The 20,456-nt window shown below is 39.4% G+C and overlaps 2 protein-coding genes across 2 annotated transcripts; both read left to right on the top strand.

Moving 5' to 3' along the window:
- Positions 1–204: 204 nt before the first annotated feature.
- Positions 205–11,960, top strand: susd2 (sushi domain containing 2; the record flags this gene model as incomplete). Its single annotated transcript, XM_080755591.1, has 16 exons — positions 205–220; positions 417–615; positions 2,101–2,252; positions 2,380–2,547; positions 2,659–2,833; positions 3,302–3,506; positions 5,161–5,246; positions 5,421–5,689; positions 5,877–6,020; positions 6,938–7,096; positions 9,360–9,605; positions 10,219–10,402; positions 10,730–10,824; positions 10,936–11,112; positions 11,357–11,459; positions 11,912–11,960. 16 exons carry the CDS (start codon positions 205–207, stop codon positions 11,958–11,960), a joined length of 2,427 nt encoding a protein of 808 aa, XP_080611717.1.
- A 2,745-nt stretch (positions 11,961–14,705) lies between these two features.
- Positions 14,706–16,955, top strand: LOC308309445 (heat shock protein beta-1-like). Its single transcript, XM_080755289.1, has 3 exons — positions 14,706–15,228; positions 15,414–15,477; positions 15,878–16,955. The coding sequence occupies exons 1-3, from the start codon at positions 14,856–14,858 to the stop codon at positions 16,041–16,043; spliced, it is 603 nt and encodes a 200-aa protein (XP_080611415.1). The 5' UTR covers positions 14,706–14,855; the 3' UTR covers positions 16,044–16,955.
- Positions 16,956–20,456: the final 3,501 nt, after the last annotated feature.

Here is a 20,456-nt window from a genome sequence, read left to right on the forward strand (position 1 = left end):
ATAGAATAAATTATTCCACAAATGTCATTTTGACATAAACACACCCGGAATCATTATCATGTTGACCTTTGTATACATTACTGACCAAACCTCTAAATGTGTTACTGTTAGTAGGCTGGAAGTGACAAAACAGTGATAAGTCAAGGTCAAGGTTTACAAAATGCTGACTTTGTATAGCTCCAAGAACAGCATTCTCACACGAGCATGAACGCAAAGCTCAGTTGATGATTTAACTGTCCTGAATCATAATGGACACTTGCTCTGCTGTGATTGTCCTTCTTTTGGTTTCAAATATATGCACAACGTTAGGTAAGTGAGAGTGTTTAAATGCAGATGTCCAGTGCTATTTGTGACACATAGTGTATCTAATACTGTGTGTATACTTTACTTTATAGTCTCTGTCTTATCTTTGACAGGACAGACATGTGCAGGAAACTGTGGCACCAGATTACACTTGTGTTCTTGCCACCCAACATGTGTATCGCTTGGGAGCTGCTGTACGGATTACAAAGACCACTGTGTGAACATCCTTCCCTATTCTGGGTCCATTTTTGGTGGAACTGATTTTGTTGTGCTTGATACAAGTTTCAATGAGAGTTCCCAGATTGTGTGCAGGTAGGACATTCTACTTTACCTTTGTTATAGCCCCTCTCGGAACCCTCCATAAAGCTTTTCTGAAATTTGGATTTCGCTTTATGTAGGGTCCCTGTACGTATCTATATTTTCTTATGGGAATGTTGGAACGCGGACATAAACATCCTCGGTAACATCGTATCTGCGGCGTTTGACGTCTTCCTTTCGTTTGCGTTATTCTGAATTTGTGAACTATAAGTACCTATACATACCGCTGCGAATATCTCTTGTGTCGCGGAAGCCGTTAAGTATTTTTAATTTGTTTGACCGATTTGGTCGCTTTGATTCTTCTTGTTTATTTACCGTTTATTGTACTGCCTCCTGATGTGCGGTTGGCTTGTGCCGGCTACGTTCCTGCCTCTGATCTGCTCTGTCATAGCTATAGCGCCACTAGCTAGCCAGATAGGCGGTACAATGAGGTGTCAATAAACAAGGTAGGAAGAGAAGAATCAAAGCGACATTTTTAATCAAACATAGATTAAAAATACTTAACGGCTTCCGCGACACAGGAGATATTCGCAGCGGTATGTAAAGGTACTTATAGTTCACACATTCAGAAGCCCTCACAAAAAAATGTCGTCAAAGTGCGCAGATTGACTTATCCGAACGTGTTTACGTTTATTTATGTGTGCGTACCTGGTGGCAGGGTGGAGATGGAATAGGACCCAATGCTCTGGGTCTAACAAATGTCAGAAACTTCAGTAGCATTGGGTTCTGCTTGTAGGGCTACCTTTGTTATATCTTGAAGGGATTTGACACGTTTCTTTCCATCATATTTTTGTGGCTGAAAAATACCAACTGCCTGTCCAGCTTTGAGGGTTTGTGTAACTGTAAACACAAACATTGTCTTAACACAGGACGCAAATTGTGATTGGCCGGAATGAGATGATATATATGATGATAAGAGCGCCCCTCACTTCACACGGGTGTGATGCTCTTAAACCCTATATATACTACCAGTAAGACGCGCAAACGCGGGAAGCGAACGCAGCTCATACATATTTGGGTTTTTATTTTTTTAAGTTAAGTTTTTAACTTAGCCATAACCATATAAGGAGTCCCCCAAAGCAGCCATCACACTCATGTCACCATGACTCAGCCATAACCATATAAGGAGTCCCCAAAGCAGCAAATCACTCAGCTCCATATATGGGCACAAAGGGGGGACACACGGACAGACAGACAGACACACAGACATGATCTGCTAGGTCTCATAGTAAGTGCTCACTGCATTCGCAATAAACGTACTTGTTTGATCACCCAAGGCTCTATACTTGGTCAGCTCCTTTTTCGCTACAAGCTCACAAGTTGTTCACATTACCACATTGTGAACTTATAGAGCTGCTCTTTTTGCTGAATGTTCACCATACAATAGGGAGGAACGTTGGGGACATGTCATTAATCTATAGTATGTTTCATAATTAAAAATGTTATATACATATATTTTTTTTTCTTCAATAATGATAGGTTCAACGATATCATCAACACTGTGGGGTATGTCGATGAAAACAACAGAGGCCATTGTATCTCTCCCCTCTTGTATGAAACAGGATGGGTTCCTTTTCAAATCTCTTCAGATAATGGCACAACATTCAACAGAAATGGAGCATGGCTATCAGGTACAGTATAATATGTGTGCAAATGAGGCATTCTTATTATTCTGTGGTTGACCTCTGAAAACCTGTACTACAGCATTTTCTTTGAGTTCCTGCTGAATGTTTTTCTTTTTAATTCAAATCCTGACAGTGCATACTGGCAAATTAAATGCTCAATTCAAGGCAGTTTTAGTCAACTCAACAAAATGGCAGTACTATGGCACACCTAATGTTGGAGGCGGTCTTGACATGACATGGACCCCCAAATTGGTCCGAGCAGAGAGGGTAAATATAGAGGTCTGGGGTTACGCTGAAACAGGTGAGTGCCAGTGAGTTGATTCAACTCAATAACTAGTCTTAATGAATCATTATAAATATAATAATAATAAAATAAAAATCAAGTGAGAAATACTAGTTTTATTCTCCGTAGGAGAGCCCTACTCAGAACGTTGGCTGGCCAAGTGGGAGTACCTGTATTCTCTGCACAGGGATCATCCAAACAACGGCAGATTCACATTTGTACCAAAACCAGCAGAAAATGATTTTTCAACATGGGAGCTTGGCTCTTTACGTATTAGCCCCAGCAGCTACCCAGATGGCATTTGGTATGTGTATTGAAAATAAAATGTGTAGTCATGAACACTATTTTATGGTTTAACCACTTAAACCCGTACAGTACTTATATAGACCCGAGTTCCCCAGTACTACATGCTAGGTGTGCAAACCATCCACGCTACACAGAATGTCTTTGCCAGAAATACTCAATATACAAGCTCATCACATTAGTTTGTTTTGAGCTTGTAGAGTTGATATCTTCACTGAATGTTTCCCTCAGAATAGGGACAGTAAGGTGCATGTGGTTAAAACAATTACTGTAGCACTCTCTTTCTATGAACAATTGCCCTGTTACAAACCTGTCACATTTCTAAATCAATGTGTACAATAATTGCTTCTAAATGTCTTAATAGTAAAATGGTATGCATTGACTTATTAAGAGATAGTCCTATATGAAAATTTGCAATGAATAAAGACAATGAGGGATTAATTGCTGTCTGTATTGTGAATGGCTATAGTAATGTGCATGCTGTGTGGAGTGAAGACCATGCTCTTGCCTGGCACCTGGAGGAGAAGTTCAGGCAGGATTCAGCAACTTGGGCCTTGGAAAAGTGCGTGGCGTGGGACCAACTGGAGAGGTTGCATCTGCCTTACTTCCTCAATGAGACCATAGACTGTCCATGCACGTTGGCCCAAGCGAGAGCAGACACAGGGAGATTTCATGTAAGTATGCTGCGGGAAAAAATAAGATTTAGGTTGAAATCATTAACAGACAGTGCCTTCGATCACTGCCTTATTGTAAAACACGGACAGCATTTACTCTGTGTTTGTAGTGGGTGAGTTATATTGTCATTTGAATTTTCCCCATTTGCCTATACTCAGAGCTAAATGCATGAAGTATTTTAATGGATGCTGATCTGGTGAAAAAGGATTCCCATAAAAGCTTGTCGAATGGAACTTGAGAATCTTTAATTGTGTCTTTGCATACATAAAACAACAAATGGGGTGAAATGCACCGGAAGTAAAACGGTAGAGCTGCTTCTCATTACGTTTTCACGTGACCTTAATGGCAAAATGTATTCATTCAGATAAACCTTTTATTGAACACTGGATGAGGTTATTTCAAATTTCCATGAAGAGAGGCCTTACATTTGTGTCTTAACTGTGTTTACCGCTCAGTTGAAACTAAAGTAGCCTTGTGGCTTTTATTTTCGTTTGCATTCAAAACTAAAGTTATCCAGACAGTACTGAACATATACAGTCACGTTTTGTGTTTAGTGGAATCTTATTTTGTTTTTTGTTTTTTCCAGGGGCTGGTAGCGTTTATCGGCAGACTTGCTTTATTGCTATTACATTTTTTTCAGTTACTAAATTAGATAGTATGCTGAAGAGAGGCAGGGAAGTGTTGATTCATGATTATTGGTTGACATATTGGTTGAACCTCAGGACACTCAGATTACCCTTATGTGCACATGCAGAATTATATGAATACATTTACAGTTGCATGCACAGTTAACTTGTACAGGTCTTCAATTTCCTGCCAGCTAAAATATGTGAATGATCTAGCCTTTCAATGAGGAGATTGTGTGTACATCTTATATGTATATTTAGGGCAGGTGCTGGATTAACAGGTAGAAATATGCACACTGAGTTAGAGTTAACAAGTGCAATGTTTCAAATGGTTTATGATAGACAGAGGAACATGTATACCAAAGTCATGTATAAGACATGTAATAATGTGAGCCAGAAGAAGCAATCAAACAGATCGAATCACAGAGACAAATCAAAACTGTCTCCACCCTTCAGAGCATGACTCAATGACTTGATTTTTTTTTTTTTAAATAAACTAAAACGATAACAGCAAACAACCAATGGTCAATATAGAAGATAAGTACATTCTAGAAAAACAGGCCTATCCAGTTGATAGGAGTTTTAGTTCATAAGTCTCTGGTGAAATTCAAACCAGCAATCTTCTACACAGGGCAACAAGTGGACAACTGCTAGACCATTGAGGTATATTCTGGTGGTTCATCCAGAACAAACAGCCAGAGAGAGTATTCGTATCCTATAATAGGTGAATAGTGGGGTGCCTTCTGGCCTAGTGGTCCTACTAATAATAATAATAATAATAATAATAATAATAATAATAATAATAATAATAATAATAATAATAATAAGTGAATAGTCAAACATTCAGCAACAATACCAGATCCTTAAACAGCAAAAAGAGTTGGCGTAGAGGGAAAAAAAGGAGGGGACCAAATATAGACCCGTATCGGACCCCAGTCAAAGAAGTATATAGGGCTATCACTGATTAAAAGGATTAATTTATTGACAAATTAACTTTTTGGTATTGATACGATTCCTTTCACTTCAGACTGACTATGGCTGTGATATAGAGAAGGGCAGTGTGTGCACCTATCACCCTGGATGTGTTCATTGTGTGAGGGCCATACAAGCTAGGTGAGTCTTTGACCTGTAATACTTTATCAGTTAAATGTATTCCTGATATTTCTTGCACTTTCTCACACTGGCCTTAGTGGCCTGTAGCATTCTTGTTCTCACTGACCTACATTAGCAAGTATATTGCATAGATCAATAATATGGTTGAAAATCTCTAACATTTATTTTCTGTAGCCCTAAATATGCGGCAGGGCAACAATGCTGCTATGACAGCACAGGGGCCCAGGTCCTGACTGCAGACTCTATTGGAGGGAGTACCCCAGACAGAGCACACGACTGGGGCTCGCCTCCTTACAAGAATCCCCCCAGGGTCCCTGGAGAATCCCACTGGGTCTATGATGTCCTTAGCTTCTACTACTGCTGCCTATGGTCCGACAACTGTCACTACTACTTCACTCACCGGCCCTCCAGTGACTGCAGAACATACCATCCGCCCAAACTGGGTGAGTGAGAAACACTAAATATATTTCTCTACGAATGTTCCGCCCAATAATATGTAGGCTAATGCTTGGGTTAAAGTGGCTAAATTCTCATTATCACATAATATTTGGTACTGTACTATACATTTGTCTGTTGATAATGTCAGTGCAGATCAATTTATATTACAGCAGTTTGGATGTCTTGTGTTAGGTGTGGTGTTTGGAGATCCCCACTTCATAACGTTTGATGGGGTCCGCTACTCCTTCAATGGCAAGGGGGAATACTCCCTGGTGATCTCGGGCAGCAAGCAGTTGACAGTTCAAGGTAGAACAGAGCCTGTAACTCTTATGAATGGTAAGTTGTTGGAGGTTTGTAATGTCTTTAAGTAGGTTATAATGGCTAAATGACTCATTAAAGGGACACTTTTGCAAAACTATATGTTAATGACGTTAAGATGTAGAACACTTTCCCGGGGTCTTTATATGTGTAATATGTGGTTTTTGACTTCCTCCTCCCGTTGGAGACAGGGCACTCCAATGAACCGTAGCTGCCAATGAGGCATCTATATTTTTTTATATCTATGATGGACAGTGGACACTGCTAAAATGTAAAATAACTAAAACCACATACTATACACATAAAGACCCCCGGAAACTGTTCTAAATCTTCTAAATGTCAGTAACATATATTCTTTTGCAAAAAGGGTGAAGTGTCCCTTTAACTACTTAACGGTAGGGTAAGTGATATTCTTTTGTTAAAGTAAGTGTTAAATACATCTATTCTGATCATTGCTATAAAGTGTTTGTTCAGTAACAGTGTCCATGTCTCTCCAGCTCTTTGGCAAACTAAAACTAATATTCAGGTCAGGATACCAATTGTATCCAATCAGGCGAGAGAACTCACACAGGATACAGGATACATAGATCTATGACAGGATAAACAAGTCAAATGGGAAGTGATGACACAAGGAAACGAGCTGAACAAATTGGACAGGGAGACCCCGTTCCTGAACAAATACTATATAGCAGTGATTATTATCAGAATACATTTTTAACCTTTTAACAAAAACCTCCATCTGTTTGTTTTCACAAGAAAATATCACTTACCCTACAAGCCCTATTGTATGCTTTGCAAAAGTGTTTAAATTGTGAAAATAGCAAATCTACAAGCTCAAAACACATTGCGACGTATCGAGAGCTTGTAGATCGACAATTTTCACTAGTTTTGAAACATTTATAAGATTTCACCTACTCTTATTTTCATGCCGTTAGGAACTATAGTGAAAGCTACCAAAATGTCAGCAGTTGCAATGCGTGAAGGGCCCTCTGATGTTATAGAGGTGAGACTTGACAACAGGAAGCCCAACCTTGAGGTGCTCCAGAATCAGAAATCCCTTTCCTTTGCAGAGCAAAGCTGGATGGACTTGAAAGGTAACAAGAATAATGACACATAGATATATGGGGTGGTGCAGGGGTATACAGTACCCGTCACTGCTGAGTCAGAATAATGACTCATAGATATATGGGGTGGTGCAGGGGTATACAGTACCCGTCACTGCTGAGTCAGTGAATGACACATAGATATATGGGGTGGTGCAGGGGTATACAGTACCCGTCACTGCTGAGTCAGTGAATGACACATAGATATATTGGGTGGTGCAGGGGTATACAGTACCCGTCACTGCTGAGTCAGTGAATGACACATAGATATATGGGGTGGTGCAGGGGTATACAGTACCCGTCACTGCTGAGTCAGTGAATGACACATAGATATATTGGGTGGTGCAGGGGTATACAGTACCCGTCACTGCTGAGTCAGAATAATGACACATAGATATATGGGGTGGTGCAGGGGTATACAGTACCCGTCACTGCTGAGTCAGAATAATGACTCATAGATATATGGGGTGGTGCAGGGGTATACAGTACCCGTCACTGCTGAGTCAGTGAATGACACATAGATATATGGGGCGGTGCAGGGGTATACAGTACCCGTCACTGCTGAGTCAGTGAATGACACATAGATATATGGGGTGGTGCAGGGGTATACAGTACCCGTCACTGCTGAGTCAGTGAATGACACATAGATATATGGGGTGGTGCAGGGGTATACAGTACCCGTCACTGCTGAGTCAGAATAATGACACATAGATATATGGGGTGGTGCAGGGGTATACAGTACCCGTCACTGCTGAGTCAGTGAATGACACATAGATATATGGGGTGGTGCAGGGGTATACAGTACCCGTCACTGCTGAGTCAGTGAATGACACATAGATATATGGGGTGGTGCAGGGGTATACAGTACCCGTCACTGCTGAGTCAGTGAATGACACATAGATATATGGGGTGGTGCAGGGGTATACAGTACCCGTCACTGCTGAGTCAGTGGTAGAATAATGACTCATAGTATATGGGGTGGTGCAGGGGTATACAGTACCCGTCACTGCTGAGTCAGAATAATGACACATAGATATATGGGGTGGTGCAGGGGTATACAGTACCCGTCACTGCTGAGTCAGAATAATGACACATAGATATATGGGGTGGTGCAGGGGTATACAGTACCCGTCACTGCTGAGTCAGTGAATGACACATAGATATATGGGGTGGTGCAGGGGTATACAGTACCCGTCACTGCTGAGTCAGTGGTAGAATAATGACTCATAGTATATGGGGTGGTGCAGGGGTATACAGTACCCGTCACTGCTGAGTCAGAATAATTACTCATAGATATATGGGGTGGTGCAGGGGTATACAGTACCCGTCACTGCTGAGTCAGTGAATGACACATAGATATATGGGGTGGTGCAGGGGTATACAGTACCCGTCACTGCTGAGTCAGTGAATGACACATAGATATATGGGGTGGTGCAGGGGTATACAGTACCCGTCACTGCTGAGTCAGTGAATGACACATAGATATATGGGGTGGTGCAGGGGTATACAGTACCCGTCACTGCTGAGTCAGTGAATGACACAGATATATGGGGTGGTGCAGGGGTATACAGTACCCGTCACTGCTGAGTCAGAATAATGACACATAGATATATGGGGTGGTGCAGGGGTATACAGTACCCGTCACTGCTGAGTCAGAATAATGACACATAGATATATGGGGTGGTGCAGGGGTATACAGTACCCGTCACTGCTGAGTCAGAATAATGACACATAGATATATGGGGTGGTGCAGGGGTATACAGTACCCGTCACTGCTGAGTCAGTGGTAGAATAATGACTCATAGATATATGGGGTGGTGCAGGGGTATACAGTACCCGTCACTGCTGAGTCAGTGGTAGAATAATGACTCATAGATATATGGGGTGGTGCAGGGGTATACAGTACCCGTCACTGCTGAGTCAGTGGTAGGCAACAGGCGGCCTGTGGTCCTGCAAATTATTTTGTAAATTATTTACAATATCTGACTAACAGTACCACATTATAAGATAAGGACAACAATGACTTTGCATTGCACCGGGTAGGATGAACGATTTTAATGTTTTCATGCCATCTTCTTTGCACTTTAGACTTTTGGATGAAAAACAGTCTAAACATAAATATTCTTTTAAAAGATTTAAAAAAAGAATTACTAACCAGTAGTGTGTGTAATATGCCAGATGTATTCAAGAGCATCTTACACATTTTAACCTCTATATGTATATTTAATTAATTTTACCAACCCCTCTTTTCTAGGTGTATTTGTGTTTTCACCCAGTCCTACAAATGTAACTGTCATGTTCCCTACTGGCGCTGGCATTGAAGTGCGACTAAGGGAGGGAACCATGACGACTACTGTGCTTCTACCAGAGGAATTCAGCGGTTCCACACTTGGGCTGTTAGGGAAATTGAATGGGGACACCGGAGATGACCTTATTACCAGTAATGGCACAGTTGTGTCCAATCAAAACAATGAAGAGTTGTTCCGATTTGGAGGAAGCTGTAAGAAACAACACTTTAACATTCAAGTTAAATGTGTGGTCCAATGTGGCCCTGTACCGTTAACCCCAAAGGGGAATTATGAATGCGAGGGGAATTATGAAAATAAGCTATATCGCAAGGTGCTAAGGGAGTCCATCAGTCCAATGTTTTGCGGAAAAGACAGACAAGGATATACAGTATATTAATTGGTCATGTTATGTCTCACACAATACAACAAATCAGGCCTTGTGACTATCAAAAATATCAAACTATGCAGCTTTAAATTAAATTAAGTGTAAAGGAATTACACTGTCTGTAGGAGTGATGATCATTACATGGTGCCAAGTTTGTTATCACAGAGGAAGCTAATTGAAAGCGCCACAAATTATCTGCACAGTGATCGCATGGACAATCATCTAAATTCATTCTCCTCTCTGAACTTGCAGTGAATTATGAGTAGTGTAGGATCAGACAGAAAATTTTCATGTTCAGAATGGCACTGACCATAATCAATCATCACAATTTATGCCACAAGTTTTAGTTAAAACATTGTATTACCAAAGTGTTACAGGATAAATACTCAACTGCTGTTGATGGATGCTTTTCATATCATGTTTTTGTTTTTGTATTCCAGGGGCTATATCCAACGAGACTTCCTTGTTTACATATGATTCAGAATATCTTCTGAATACATATCTCTATGCCCCAAAACATGACCCAAGTTTTGTTCCAGTGTACTCTGTACCTGATAATCCAGATGATCCCCTGCTCAATCAGGCATCTGGAATATGCTCTGGTGAAGGTTCTGCGTACTGTAGGTATGAAAAAAGATAAATGCATTAATAAAGAATATCGTCGCTATCGGGTAGACATTTTACATCATCTTTTTATGTTCCCCTCACCACCTCATAAATTAATGCCATTGGTCATCCTTGAAGTCTGTCTGTGGGTTTTATAACTATTTAACCAATGAAAGTAATACAAGAGCTTAATAAATGGATACATTTGAACACAACTGAAAAGTAACAGTTTTGGACTACAAACGTTTCTGTTTAGAATAGTGTTTTTCCCTTACATGCTTGCATAATGGCAGTAAGAAATATCAGACGGCCACATTGAAATGTATTTGTATGTTTGTGTTGTAGATATGATATCCTGGTGGGCCGCAGCCCGCAGTTGGGAAATGCTACCATGGTTTCTTTTCAGAGTCACATGTCTCTTGTGGATGATCTAGCACCAGGTGGATGGATAACTAATTAGATAAAGAATTTATAAACTTTGAAATAGCCATTATACTATACTGTGGTGTCAATGCTATAGCCTAAACTATTGTCATTTCTTTCCTGTGTAGTGGTGTCATGCGGCTGGCTTTCTCCTCCAAAAAATGGGATGAAGGAAGGGACAAGATATTTAAAAGGTGCTGTGGTGAAGTTGTCCTGTAATGCTGGATATACCCTCATAGGGTCTGAGGAGCGCATATGCCAAGAGAATGGCCAGTGGTCTGGAGAAACGACAGATTGTGTGGCAGGTAAGTCAGGTGATATGCAAACCCTAGGTGATATTTGACAAATTACTTGGAAAATGGGTCAGTAGGCTACCACCAACACCATTAAATAGCTTGTATATTGTATACAGTCAGAAAAGAAAAACTATTGGGAATATTTATATATAAATCTAATATTTTAAATTATGTGACTATTATGACACGCCCAAAGGGTTGCCAGGGTTAGTTTAAACCGCTGCATCAATGTACAATATTTGTTATATTTCAGATAACCTCACAGGAATTGTGGTTGGTTCAGTAATCGGAACTTTGGCACTGATTACAATGGCAGCAACAGTCATACTCCACTCCAAAAAACAAAAACAGAAAAGGTATGGTATTGTAAAGACACACTCAGTAGCCAGGAAATGTGCAGCCTGTTAATTCATTGTAAGAAAACTAAGCAAAATCTTCAAGCAAAACAGTCACAGAAAAGTTCAGTAACAAACATCAGTTAAGTTAGTTAGAGATGGAAGGCTAGAAGTAAACAATACTGCCATGGTCTCAAGGGGAGTCTAGGGAACCCCAGGGTTATTAAATGGACCCTTTAACTCTGACAGTGGTGACACTTATGGTGGTATACGTACCTAAATTGAACAAAATATACTGTATAAAGGAGAGTTACAGTAAGGGACAGGGGAGAGGAATACTGAGAAGCACTGATTAATAGAGGTCAGGTGAGAGTAGTTATACACAGAGGACGATGATCTCTGGAGGGTGTTGATTATAGATATCTAGTGGATTATTTGTCTTCTGGTGGTGATGTGTTTTCCATCTCATTTAGAAAAACTGCACAGTCTGAAGAAGATGAAGAAGTCACTGTGGCATTCTAACCAGAACTCCCATCACTTAGTATTACACATTACAGCCTCATGTAATATGGAATGGCAGATAGAAGGTAGCTGAATGCTATATTATGCTAAATTCTTATCATTTCATGTCCGGCCTGTAATTGCTACTAGGTTAGTGGTTCAAACAACCTACAGTATTAGCTTCGCTACTATGATCAGTCTGAGAACCCATCGTCAAAAAATTATTTGAATTTGCAGTCTGTCTCGAGAGACTATAATGACGGGGTAATGTACCAATTACTTAAATACTGTAACACATGACTTCATTATTTTACTATTGCAAAATAGGTTTCAATCACTGAAATGCATGACTTTCAACTGGTTCTAACAAATTCATGCAAACTAAATGCAGTTAATTGTCTACCATTTGCTAATTCACTTATATTTTACCCTGCATTTTAGGTAGCCAAGACATTGTTGTAGCATTCTTCTCTATTCCATTAAAAGCCTACTCTATTTCAATTACAATTATGCCTAGTGTTTTTCATTTTTAGGGTGTTTTCATTGTGAGAAAAGTAAGATTCTCTACCCCTTGGTCTAAAATGGAGACGAATTCCTTTTCAACCATGCAGGGCCCCTAGACTTTGGAATGACCTGTCTGAGGACATTGCATCAGGCTAGCAAATAGTAGTTCTCTTATCACTTCTTAAAACTCTTTTACAGACTTGCTTTAACTACATGATTGTTTTTATGTTCTTACCTTTTTATATGCTCTTTTATTGTGTTTCTGGCACACTTAATCCATTTATTATTTTATTGTGTTCCTCACACACATGTATTGTTTATCTTTGATGCATGCAGCTTATTTGCACTCAGTTTTTTTAAAGTAATTACATAAATTGTAGGCCTACTGTAGGCCTAATTGTGCAATCCTTTAAAATCACAATTCAAATAAACATATTGGAATTCTCAAAGGTGACATGGTGGTGCCTGCTTCTCTTCCTAGTACCAAATTAATGTTTGTTGCTGGCAGCCTAGCTTTTATACTCAGCTGGAGCAATTAGTTTTTACTTAACCATGTCAGGGTCTAGAATCTAGATTAACTAATAAACAAATACATAAATATACAAATCCATCATATAACATGAACTATCATAAAATATATGAAAACTCCCTGAACTACTACACCAGTAATGATTCTCCTACATTAACAAAATTAGCAAAATAGCAACTGGCCCAAACCCCTCCCCACCCCCTGCCATTCTCACTTGGTCCAGTCCAATTACACTGGGAAACAGAACTAGCCTGGCTAATAAGCCAGACTCAAATCACGCTGTGTTTAATACACATCTGAAATTCACTTACCATCTCAATTCAGATAGGCTACAACTGACATTAGACACTTTGGCTCTACCTCTTCCACAATGTACTATATGTATACTATTATTGCTTCACTGTCACATGCTTTGTATTTTGTGTTTATTAAACATTCTGGAACTCATGACACATATGCCTAAATTCAGTAGAGATACATTACATAACAGAAGGAATATTGTAGTGCGCCTCTGTGTTACATTACATTACATTACAAAATACTTAGAGATTATAACTGAAAAGTATAATCAACAATCACATAATTTCCTCTTTTTCAATTGCATATCAGTCTGACAGAAATAGCATTTAACTACTGGGTGGAATATTTTAACCACTTGTGCCCTATTTCTTTTTTTAAAGGCAAACTAGCAGATCTACTAGATGAATACTTTAACATTTTTAAGATTTTTGTATTGAAATTCTTTGAAATATTATTTATATTTTTCACATGACCAACATAGTGACCACAGGTTAAAAGTTTTAATAAACTTTTACACATCAGTTCATGAACTTTGCGTCATCTTATAACCAGAGTGGAATGGGCTTCCACACAGCTTACGTATGTGATAACTATCATAGATCATCACTTCTCAGTGAGCTGGCGATATGGGTGTAGTACATTTGACCCCTTTGGCTGTTACAGGTCCAGTGATTTAGTGTAGGACAGCTTGGTCTCATTCTTATGTAGAACAGTGGTCATGAAGATGCAGCTCTCTGTGTCAAAATTTCACACTACCTCTCTACTGCGTCAGTATTTCTGTCAATTCATTATTTGTCCAAGCAAGGTTCCAATGGGTCCAGACTTATGTCTCATTTATGCTCCATCGTGAGACGGTGCCACATATCAGAAATACAACAGCTCACATTGATGAAATTGTACATGAAGTCGTATGACTGTGTGTACTGTGAACCCTTCATTCTCAGTCCTCCAGTGGCTTATTAGTTCATATTGCAGTTTCCATTTAGCATCATTCCCAGAGTATACTGAACGGCTATATATTAAACACTATATTAAAATATATGTTATAAATATTCCTGCTGTTTACTCTGCTGCAGACTGAATGCACATGCTGTTCCCTCACTTTGCACAAAGATGTGATCACAATGAAGAACACAAAGAGCACCAGTATGTGACAAGACTGCAGAGGCCATCGGTGAAAAAGGTCTCTGGTTGTTGCTGTTGGAGTCATCCACAAACAACTTGACATGTACGCCCCTGAGTTATAAATACAGATAATTAACATTACCCACTCTAGGTCCCAGGGCAACAGAACAACAACCCAGCCCATGACACTGCGATCATTCTCATCCCACAGACATTTTTACGGTTTGATAAGTGTTAAAGTGGATCTGCTGGGTATATAAAGATGCATCACAACTGCACAAAGCTGGATTGTCCAGGAAACTCTTAACCATTGGAAGGACATATAACATAGCTGCCGCTTTGTGTGCTGTCTCGGTCATTAATCTAAGCTAAGACTTGTTTGTCAGGGTGGTGCAAAGGAACCACTGGCTTTGCAGTTACAACATCTTTGCCACATACTATAAGGTGACTCCTTGGATATGGGTGATCAAAACAAAGAAATATGCCGTCCAATCTTCCGAAGGAATGTGAACTGGGATCCTTTCCCCAACTGGACACAACCAAACCGCATCTTTGAGCAAGACTTCGGCCTTCCTCCCTTACTGGAGCCTAGCGATCTGAACTGGTTAGACTGGGCTAAGGGGAGGCTATCATCATTCAACTGGCCAGGCTTTACACATTCTCCTGTTCTTCTACCATTTAATGAGCAAGTGCCCAGCAAGAATCTCCAACTGTCTGTAGGAGTGTCTGAAATTATAGGACAGGACAGTTGGAAGATCAGCCTGGACGTCAAGCAGTTCTCTCCTGAGGAGATTACAATCGCAACAAAGGAGGGGTACTTGCAAATATCAGGTAGGCCTACAACAAAATAAATCTGATTTCTAATTAGACATGAATAAGTTTGAAATAACTATACCTATAATTTCCTTCAAAGATTATATTCAGGCCTATATATTATGTATGCTGCATCCACCAACCATATGTGTCCTGCAATTTGGAAAGTTGAGCTTTTTCTTCAATTCCCCATTTATCTGAAGGAAATCATCAAGAAAGGCAGGATGAGCATGGATCCGTTACAAGGTGCTTCACACGAAAATATAAGTAAGTTGTCAGAACTAATATAATGTCTTGAAATTAATTATTGAAAACTAAATTAGTTAGTTTGAAAACAAAATATTCATGCCAAAACAAATATTTCAGCACCATTGTTGAACAGTAACCTACACAGTATAGGGCACAGCACATCATAGGACAGAAAATGGCTGTGAATCTAAGGGGGATGGTTAAAAGTCTCCTAAAACTGACACGTACAATAATTCAAAATAAGAATGCACACTTTTGTGTTGCCTATTCATTTTTTTTACATTTCTTTTTAAATCATGAAAGTTTGAGAACTACTGGTTTAGAAGGTGTTTGTAGTCTTAATGGGTTAAAAGGGTCTGAACAGCTTGGTGGTTTCCAGAGTTGCTGATGCACGTTTGCTTTGTGTGTTCTTACAAAGGATGCCAGACGGTGTTGACTTGCAGCAGATCAGCGCCTCCCTCTCTGCTGATGGAGTGTTGTCTGTCGAGGCCCCCATCTCTGAGACAATCACCAGCCAACCAACCAATGAGATTGTCATTCCTGTTCAGATCAGGCACAAGCAGGAGGAAGAAAAGTTAACCTAGTGACCGAAACGTACAGTATGGTATCTCACAATTAGATAGATTTGTGGAATCGACTTGTGTGTGTGTGAATTTGTAACAATACAATGTCATTTTTTAACAATACAGCATACTAAATGCAATGTGATGTAATGGCAATGCACTGCTCTTTTCTTTTTACACTGTATGCATCGTTGCCTTTGGAATGTCAAGTCAGTATTTTAACACTGACCATGCACATATACTGTATTGATGCGTCGTTATCGTGCGAGAGTTATCAGATAGTCCAATAAACAGGCTGTAAACATAAGTCATGGAATCATAAGATCCCAAAATGAATGGTCATGTGATATGCATATGAACAGCAAAGACATAGATGAAAGCAAATACGACCTGTTACATCACGAATTAGATTCGATCATATCAGTCACAAAGTCACAAGTATACACAAACAACTTACTCTCAGAATAAGAAAATATTGTAAATGTAATATCATTAAGGCTTATTGTGTCCTGCATGGACATCCAGTTTAAATTCTCATATTCTGCATCAATGTCAAGTCTATAGCAGATCGTATATCACATTTGAGATAATGTTTCACTGTGTGTTGAGGCAGTATGAATGAGGTTCTGTCAATCTGTTGACTACTAGAGAACACAACACAGCAATACACACACCTATGGTATATAGGTGAGAATGTGGCAGCCAGAAAGTGTGCCTAGATCTGGGAAGGTAGATAGACTACAGTAGATTACTGAAGTATAATTATTTCACGTAGGTACCTGTAAAAATGTACTATTTTTTGGACTGGATTTAAAACAATGTAAAACTATTAAACTAATACATATTTAACAGAACACTTATGTTGACATTAACAACTGTGATTAAGTTGTCTTGCATTAAGGTTTGTTAGATTGACATAATACAAGTTTTATCATAAATCATAGCTAAATATACTGAAATTCATGTAAACTCTGGCACAGTATCAAAATAAACCTATTTGAGTTATTTTGGTGTGTTGTTCTTTGTCTTTTACGTTTTTATTATTTTTTATTTAGTTTTACTTTGCTTTTCAGGGTACTTGACAGATCTTCCTCAAGATGGCACTGTAGTCCTGCTGTAATGATTCCCTACACTTTTAAGTGGTGTTAATATTTTTTTTAAAGATTCTAAAGAAAACATTTTTTTAACATTGTTATATAATCAATACAAACTTTGACTTTTGCCAATTATTTGGGGGACCAATTACAGTATCCTTACGGCCCCGGCCCACGTTGACTTGAGAACCACTGGTCTACTTTGTGCCAGCGTGGGTTGAAACTTGATGTGATGACTACAGGTGCTAGACTTTCTTGCCAGTTCACAGTTGTCACTATAGATGGCCATGCTGGAAAGGATGTAAGTCTTGCACAAATTTAGATATGGATTTAGTTAATTATATTTAGTTAAACTCTCTAGACGCAGTAAGCAGAAGCAGCGTTGACTCTGTACCATAGAGCTCTGTTCCATCTACACCAAATCTCAATACGCCCAAAATAGCCAATCGACCAATTCACAACTGTTGCTTTACAACGCAGTGTGACCTTGAATATTGACTTTGGCTAATGTTCAAGTGGTTAAGTTTAGGTATTGGTTTATAACTAATTAATTTAAATTAATACATTTTAGGCACTGTTAGTATGGTTACGTTTAGACATGGGTTTGGTACTATTAAATCAACAATCCTTGCTCAAAACATAGAGATCCAATCTAAATCAAAACTAGAAAAGAGGGAAGGAGCAACACTCCTTCAAGGACAAGGGGATAATAAGTCATCTATTCTACTGTACAAAAGTCACACAAACTTGTTCAAAAGAAAACAGTGGCATCCAGTGTTTGAGTTGAGTACTGCACAATGAGACAGTAATGGAACATTTGGCTGAATAAGATTAGGCCTACAAATAAAATATCATGGTAATACTACCTATATTACTTTACAACTTTTTACTATTACTAAGAGATGAAAACTATGTTTTCACTCCTGTCCATGTGTGTTTGTGTTAACTGTGTCTATCCATGTGACTGCGCACCTAAGCACTTTGATTTCTGCCAATAGGGGACACTGACACGAATGTAAATATCGTAGTTGAAAATGTTGTAAACACACTATCTCCTGATCTCCTCCAACAACCCACAAGTTGCACAACTAACAAAGCCACCCAGCCTGGTGAAGACTGCTCAGAGTAGCACTGTTTTCTAGTTAGTTTCGAGAAGGTTCGGTTACAAATGATTCTGGGTGTATAGCTTTTCTGTTTACTTAAACCCTCTATTCTGAGTAAATATAGAACTATATGGACCTGAGTTGCAACTGTACTTGGTGCGCTCTTTTTTCACTTTACACCAAAATATCTTTGCCAAAAATAGCTGATCTACAAGCTCACAACGTGCCGCATTACGATATACTATTTATGTTTAATATTTCTACTCAAATCAAGCCACAAGCATAAGAGTGCATGAAGGATACAGTGTGTCATAATAATATGAGAACGAACATGACCTCCAGGCGTGATCTAAATATTGTTTGTGGTTTTGAGGTTTAATATAAATCTTTAGCCTGCACTTTGTTAGTTTAGTATGTTCACGTGTCTGTGTCAGACAGTATATTGTATATATCCGTAATGAAACATCTCTTGGAGATCATTTATAGATGTGATGCACTGTAGTTTACTACTCCACATTATAGTGTTCAGGTACTATACTGTACAGTAGGCATAAAAACACATTTTGTTGTATATTTTTATACGATAATGTATAGTTTGTATATGAATGCGCATTACTCTTGTTTTACATTCCATATGCCCATCCATGCCTATACTGTACTGGTGTGTTTCTTTTGCATTAGGTAATTATTTATTTTGTATGAATTACTTCTTTTAAATTGTATATCTCTAACTTCTGAGCTCATAGAATTGTGATTCTTGCTACAGCATCGCTGCATGTCTCTTTAAAGAAAGGGGGAGTGTGAAAGACGGCGAGAGGAAAGAGATGAATAGAAGGCACTAGAAACAACCACCATGAACCAGTGAGCTCTAAATCTAGGACAAAATATTTGATTGGAATATAAACGGATCACCAACTGACATAGTCACAGGAAAAATATGTTTGGATGTGCCGGTCTTGATTTAATTATTTCTAGATATGGTATCACGTGTGATCATGGGAACACAGGGAAAGGATTTTTCCATTCAGTCATTTCTTGCATTTTGAAATGGAGAAGAAGACTGGCAGTGATCTCTCTTTTTAATTCCACATCGCTTCTATTCTCCTCTCATTGTCAGTGATAGTCACTGCATAATTCAGCCACCTAAAGCCAAGGGTTGGGGACGGCAGCAGAGGGAAAAGGACTACCTCCAGTTTGCTGGCTCTCTTGATGGTGCCTGCAATTGCTCGGCGGTGCCCTGTTCTTTTTTAGCGAGGACCTGCAGGCGGTAGCAGAAGAGGCAAGAAGGGGAACGATGCATTTAAAGCAGGAAGTGTGCTGGATTCATGGAGATACGGCAGTAACAGTGAGTGCGGAGGGCCTGGGAAGCACCCACCCCCTGTCTCTCCTCTATTTCCTCCCCCCCTGCAGGACCATGCTTGCGTGAGGGATGAGGCTGTGCACAGGGACGCCAGGCCAGAGCTGCGGCCTACTTCTTCTCACAAGAGCCGGGCTCTCGACTGCAAGATCTGTGAACACATTGCCACCATCAAATCAGCATCTTTGGTAGGCACGCTCCCTCTCTCCCCGCTGTTTGCATAAGAAATGGGGGTTGGGGGGGGTGTAGGCTCTTTCTGTCCTCTCAGCTGTACATCAGTAGTCATGGCAACCGGATCCTGTTAATGGGTGTCATTTTTTTTCTCCCATCCTCCGTTCCCCTCTCTGCCTCTGCTTTTATTTGTGTGCATTTGCTTGTATCCAATATAAATCTCTGCCTCTGGTGTTATTCTATCACATGACATCATTTCTTTTTGTCATCAAATTCAAGTGGTTTGCTTCCATGTCTGATAGATTTCTATTCTTGAATATACAGACTTGCAGATGAGGCTCAGGTCTCGATTCGCGGCTACATTATTCTGTGCTCCAGTACTGCACAATGCCCATGGTACTATAGGCTAGAAACACAGTGCCACAGACCAATTGTGGTATTTAATGAAACCTTTCTTGATAAAGATATCAGAAATAATATTTCTGATATCTTTATCAACCATATATTATATGGCCCAGTTTGTCAGCTGTGGGTACTCAGAGGCTAGAGAGTTATGATAAAGGAAGAAAATACAGGCTGGTGTTGCAAATACACTAATAAACTACAGCAATTACTACGTGTTGGTTCATTCATTATTTAATGAAGAATATTAATTGGATTAGTCTCTAAAGTGAATCTATTTGAATGGAGTTATATTATTGGATATATT

Source organism: Protomyctophum bolini (assembly GCF_963924005.1).
Source record: "Protomyctophum bolini genome assembly, chromosome: 22".
Lineage (NCBI taxonomy): Eukaryota > Metazoa > Chordata > Actinopteri > Myctophiformes > Myctophidae > Protomyctophum > Protomyctophum bolini.